At 38.9% G+C, this 6,709-nt stretch overlaps 1 protein-coding gene across 1 annotated transcript; it reads left to right on the top strand.

The window, feature by feature from the left end:
• Nucleotides 1–3,028: 3,028 nt before the first annotated feature.
• LOC149945477 (O-acyltransferase like protein-like) lies at nt 3,029–6,709 on the top strand. The gene is made up of 9 exons (XM_090176572.1): nt 3,029–3,041; nt 3,101–3,194; nt 3,899–4,064; nt 4,607–4,686; nt 5,230–5,352; nt 5,414–5,534; nt 6,020–6,206; nt 6,263–6,405; nt 6,473–6,709. Exons 1-9 carry the CDS (start codon nt 3,029–3,031, stop codon nt 6,707–6,709), a joined length of 1,164 nt encoding a protein of 387 aa, XP_090032698.1.

Below are 6,709 nucleotides of genomic sequence, written 5' to 3'. Positions count from 1 at the left end.
TAAAGATTGCTTTGCAGGTTATATTCCCTTTAAAGAAAAGGTGATATCAAAAGTGACATAAGACAGAAAAGTGTGCCTTTTCTATCTTGGTGCCCTTTCAAATATTTAATGAGTGCTAGTGTCACAATAGACTACATAGCCTACTTGTTGGAATAGTACTAGCAAATTTATATTTAGTCTATGGTGTGGCGCGATTTTCTCTCTTCGATTTTCCAAAACATATTTTAACCCCCTCTCCCACTCCCTCTATTTCCTTCGCGACAAGCTGTCATTAAACATTGTTATATCGTAGGCTCGAAAAACCCGCGAAAATAAATAGTGGTTTATTACCACTGCAACAATTTCGGCCATCCTGTGGACCGAACTAAATACAAATACAAAAAAAAGAAAAGTACATATTCAAAAATAAGACATACACTAATACAAACGATTTTAAATGTGGAGTTCGAAAAACGGTTGAGCGGAGAAACAAATTGGGGCACCATACGAGCGATCGGATTCGTAAACTATAATTTGAGAGTCTGTGAATTTCATCAAAAACCACGTTCCCGTTGTCTTCGTTGTAGGCGAGTTGAATCGCTGAAGAAACGAAGGGTGTGCCGACGTTGCTCGAAGCTTTGGCTAATTCACTAGCTTGGGCAAAGTTTGTCGCCCGCCTTGAACGAAATTCCGTAATCGGTTGGTTTGACAATAAATACGCTGGTCTGACCATCTTTCAAGCTCTCTAAAATAGCCGGTACGTGAATGATCGCAATGGATCGTGACGTTGATGGTTATGAATAAAGACGTAGTGCAGGGTTTCTTTGGCGCCAGTAGCTAAACCATTACTTTTACAAAGATCCAATTTGGCGAAAATGTATGCCTCTACGGTTTCATTCGGCTGTTGTAATCTGCCTCGCATTTGAATCCGCCATTCTTCTTTTGAAAAACGCTCGGGAAAAGCCGCGTGTATCGAAATCTTTGGAAGTTTCTGCAACAAATCAATGCCAGTTGTAGGCCGTGCTGTTTGGTACCATATATCCGGCGCAGCACTTAGTTTTATGGCGGTCGTCCATTTGAATTGCGAGGTGAGCCGTTCGAATTGGGTGATCCATTCGGCAGCCAATTCTCCGTAATCCGCCTAAAAATAACTGATTTGAAGCGTTGGATTAGCGTGGTTGCAGGCCATCTCGGTCTCGTTGTCTTTGATTGCGGGTTCGTAGACCTCCGTCGAGGCGTGGCATTCAGAATCCGTTTTGTCGTCCGTTGTGAGAATTCCCATTAATTAACCCAGGCGTAACAAGGTACTGTGTTATGACCCCACCTCTGACACCAAAATACTATACCGTAGTAGGGTTCGTAGAAATAATTCAATTTCGATTCGAAATATTACTAGATTTTTTATAAAAACATTTAACTTCGACAATTTCACGCTACAAAAATTCTTCACTTCTCCTCTCCAATGTGTGACACGTCTCCCACAGTCCCCGTTCAACCCGTCCCCGCGTTCCCTTGTTGCGGCCACTGTTTCACAACGGGCCGGAGGGTATATCGTCACGATAGACCTGGTGTCCGTTCATTATTAGAATTCCTCTGTCAAAGGATGTAGAGAGAGGAAAGAAGGCTCGAAAAACCCGCGAAAACAAATAGTGGTTTACTACCACTGTAACAACATTATACCACACTGACACACTTTTGGGTCTTTTATCGCTTTTATATATACATATATATATAGTTCTTCTCTTGTGTTTTGATGGCTTAGTGCGCTTTTTTTAGGAAAGGTTGGTTGAAATATTGTTCTAAATGAAGAAGGTGGTTGGGAAAACACTCCTTTTCGTAAATAATCCTCTTATTTAGTTAGTGTACAGGTATATTGGAAACTTGTTTTAAACTTCACTTTAAAATGCAATTATCACCAAAGTAAAATGCCCCGCCTGGGGCTCCACAATACAACTCGAAGAGGCCCTTTTTAGGCCCTCAAAAGTCGATTAGTCAGCCCACAAGAAAAAATGAGAAGTAGATTATAGCCTGCCATTTTCCGGACCATTTCAATATCTTCACTTAATTTTCTTTTGGTAATATAACATAGTAGAAATATTTTAACTTCAAATTTAAACTTTTTCATTTAGGGCATCGCTTTTAAGTTTTATAATGATATGTCTGGTGGCAACCATAATATCCGAAGTTCATCAACACAGGCTCGGGGTGGATAAGGAAAAAGACAGTAAGTTGACCGCTCGATTCCCAAAACTCAGGCCCAGTTTCGAAATTCTCATAATTCATCATTTATATTATCAGTAAGCTACGCTCAACGAATTACGCAATCATTTTCGATAGTTGAAAATTTTAGAAAATTACTTGGAACTAAACCATCCGCCAAACGTTCCTTGGATGCTGTGGATGGGATCCGATACTTGTCGGCCACCTGGGTGGTGCTGGGACACGGTTATTTCATCTTGAACAGAAATTTATTAAGTAGGATTATTATTAGATAAAATCGTTTGTTATCCTTTGAACAAGGAATTTATATATTTCTACACTGGGAATGACTAAGGCCTTGAGATTTCTACAGAAACGGGCGTGGTTTACAGCCGAGAATTTCGCTCATGAAAATAGGTTAAAATCTGCGTCGATTTGAGATTAAGCCTTGTCTCTAATACCTTTCCTACAATACCTGATGTGCTCTTTTTTAAGCCAAAAAAATACGCGGAACTAAACTAGTTTCGTAAAAAACATGGTAAATTATCCAAGAACTTCAGAACCCCAACAGTCGGGCCGATGGCAAAAATCTTGGTCGACTGGCATATGATTCTAAAAGTCGGGCCATTGGACTAGATGTTTGAGCCACTGACTATCCATTGGACAGTTGCAAAGAATACGGACCAACGGTTAGCTGACTGAACTATACTAGTTTCGTAAAGAAATTTCGAGAATTCTGGTAAATCTATTTTCTTAGTGACGAAGGACAGCCAAATATTTTGAAAAGATGACGTAGTTTAAACCACTCCCTTTTTTCCACGTGCATTTGCAGCATGGTGGCCATATAACAATGGACATTCCAAGTCAATAAAAATAAAATTTCCTGCTTGAGTGTAAATGAAAATGATTTTTTATCGTACAGGAGAATCGTTCAATTTCATAGCGATGAAGGAAGACTTTTTCTTTACGGCCATCACGGCCTCTTCCGTGTCCGTCGAATCTTTCCTCTTAATCACGTAAGTGTCAAGTTAACACCCGCAAAGACGCTCGAGACACTGGACTAACATATTTCTAATACGCACAGCGGAGTCTTACTTTCGTACAACGTCGTCATGCATTTCGACAACAAGCAATCTTTCACTCCAATCAGAAACTTTTTACGCAGGATTTGGAGGTTCGCGAATTTTTTTATCCTACATTCCCAAATCGCGGCAACGGAAGTCAAACAAACGTTGCTATGGGGTCTAATGGCGTTATCACCTTTTAATTTTTTTGACCTCGTCTACTAAACATTTCGTTGCACCCTCTGTTGACTGAAAAATGAATGAAACTATTTTAATGGTTATATGTTTAATATCAATAAAATATTTTACCAAACATATAATCAAATTACATTTAAACATATTTTAAACATTAGAATACGATATTTAATCATTGTCCTATTTTTATCATTTTTAAATTTCAACATTTAAATAATATAAATTAAAAAATAACATAAAAATTGGTAAATATGGTGGGCTTAGTGACCTACAGAAGGCGTAAAATGTTGTAAAAATTGGCAAATATGGTGGCCTTAGTGACCTACAGATGGCGACCTTGGCATATGCCTAAAAAAAACTCCATCAAAACATTCGAAAAGAGTGGGGATAGCTGTTTGTTTGTTCTCAGTTGCCTCTATTTGTTCTTGCTCATACTAACAATACCGGTATTCCAATTTAAGGTTTTGGCCAACTGTGCTAGTGATGACGGGTGTAATGATTCTTTTGCCGTTAATATCTTCGGGACCAGACTTCAAAGAGACCATGGTAGACATCGCCGACAATTGCGAAAGAAAATGGTGGACCAATATAATTTTCATCACAAATTCCATGCCACTTAACTCTGGGGTAAATGAATTGTTTTCAAGCCATCGTTTATAAAGGATATATAATAATCAATAATAATTAGCTAGGCTAATACCCAAGGCACCACCTTAGGCCTAAGTCATCGAGCGACTTTTAAAGCCTCTATTACCTCCGGAACACATCCAAAAGGGTTCCAATATTGTGTGCCTTCTCTTGTGGCTTTGAACATTTTCGGGCCTGCTTAGTGGTTTGTTGTGGATGTAATCCCTAATGTTGTTGGGGTCTTAAATGCAAACATAAGTAGAATAAGTATTGCAATTAACAAAAATAAACACTAAGCAGATTTTCAAAGTTACTGCTGTTTAGTTCAGCACAAAGCTAAATAGGCTGAAGGGAAAATATACTACTAACCAAAGTCGACAATACACTACTAAAGTTCGTTTGCAAGCCCAAGTTGGAGCTAGGTGAGAGGGACAGTGTTGAAAAAAAAATAAGCACTAATCAAAAGGAAATTTCATACTTAAAGTATAATGTTACTTATGATACAAACTATAATGAACTTTATTTTATTGTTGCATTTGCAGTGCCTGCAACATTTGTGGTACGTTTCCGTTGACATGCAACTATTTCCACTTAGTATCGTCTATTACTACCTTCTGTTCAGGTACAGTACGATCGTTGCCTTCGTTATTATAAAAGCCCATGCACGCCTCTCGACGCGTTGACTTGTTTCTTTCCGTCTGATTCACTGAAGATGGCTCTAATCTGGACCTTTATCTTAATTTTTACCACAAGACACAACAACAGTTTATATTAAAATCATTTAAACTAATGAAATGTGTCCTCACCTTTCTTTTCCTCAAATTCTGAGATTTTAAGCAAATTACACGTCAACTATGTTATATTGCAACAGTTTGCACTTGCAACGCCATGTTTTTTGTTGCCTTATTAACAGGATCCAGATTCGAGACAGCCTTGTAGTGACCAGAATTGTAACCCGGCCACCAGTTTAAGGCATTAAAAGTCGCTAGATGACTTGGGCCTAAGGTGGTGCCTTGAGTATTAGCCTAGCCTAGCTGATTTTTATAGTCAAACTAAAATGCAAGAAATTAATTAATGACATTTCACGTGCACGGGCTTTTGTAAAAACGTGAGCTACGAGACGATTTATATTATCACGGAAACTAAAGAAACGTAATATTTACAGAAAGCCGCTCTATGGGAAGGTGTTCCTTGGAATTTGCACGACCTTAGCGGTTGTTTCCAGTGGACTGGTCACTTATTTAATGGACTACCCTCCAGCTGTCCTAGTCAACGCTTTGGACGAAAGGTAGAGTCGTTACGGTTAAAATTGATTGGTAGGGTGTTACATTATACTTTGTCCAACACAGAATGATTATAGATTTTTTCCGCAACGTGTACGCTCTACCTCACGTTCACCTTGGAGTTTACAGCATCGGTTTATTCCTGGGAACGTACCTGGCAAGACACAAGAATATCTCTGTAACACGAGTACGTAAAGTAGTTATAATCCAAGATTGTAGAGAAAATGAGGAAACTCAATCAATTAGTTTAGTCATCCCAAGTGTGGGAACTAAATATGCAGTGAAAAAACATCAGACTATTATCAGATTTGAAAATTTTTCTAAAATTAACAGTTTAACCAATTTATCTAAAGTATAAAACTCTAGTCTATCGCTTCATTGAATTGTCCTGGCAACATTTATAAAAAAAAATCGTATTTTGGTGTTAATATTGTTAATTTCAGTATAATGAGTCGATTCTGAATTGCTTACAATTTTGCAGCGCATATTTTTCGTTCAGAGTCTATTGAATCTATGCTTATAGTAATTGGACTTTGTATTGCTAATCGTAGTTGAGGCAACACAGAGAGCGGTTACCAAAGAGAACGATCAAATAATTCTTACGACCTGTAACTCTTTCGGGATAGCCGGGACCCTTACGCTTTTAATTTTTATTCTTTCTTTAATGTACAGGGTAAAGCCGCACTTGCTTGGATAATGTCCGTTTGCGTTGGAATAACTGTAGTTTACGCCGTCTATCCGTGGAACGTGGATGTCCAATATACGATGTTGGAAGCCGTGCTTTTCTCGGCGACTCAACGGACAGTTTGGGCTCTTTGTTTAGCTTGGGTCATGTACGCCTGTTACGTCGGCAAAGGAGGTTAGCCATAAAATAAGTTGTTAGAAACACGCCAATGAAACTAATTAAATTGACAGGGTATGTCAACAGCATATTATCGTGGCCCGGCTTCCAGCCTCTTGTCAAAATATCCTACGGTCTGTACTTGGTCCACGTACCCGTTTACATGGTCTTCTACGCCTCCAGGCTGGGAAACCAAGATGTCTCGCACAGCGCATTGGTAAGAGGATTTTTCAATTTGCGTAATAGTACTCTTAACCTTCAACCGAACCTTTTATATTTCAAAGATCTTCAATTATTTCGGAACGTTGGTCACGAGCCACATCTTGGCTGTGTTCTTGAGACTGTTCTACGAGGCACCTTGTATCGAGCTGGAACGCTTATTTTTCTCTTGGTTGTCAAGTCGCACCAAGAAGAAGTCCAAGAAGGTCAAGGAAGACCAAAGCGAAGACATTTACATGAGGAAGAATTCCAATAGTGAGCGAGAGAGCGTTGAAAATGGTGCCTTCAAAATACACTTGTAA

The sequence above is a fragment of the Leiobunum rupestre genome, chromosome 5 (assembly GCF_980474605.1).
Source record: "Leiobunum rupestre chromosome 5, qqLeiRupe1.1.hap1, whole genome shotgun sequence".
NCBI lineage: Eukaryota > Metazoa > Arthropoda > Arachnida > Opiliones > Sclerosomatidae > Leiobunum > Leiobunum rupestre.
The sequence above is the reverse complement of the archived record's forward strand: the minus strand, read 5'-3'. Positions and strand labels throughout refer to the sequence as shown.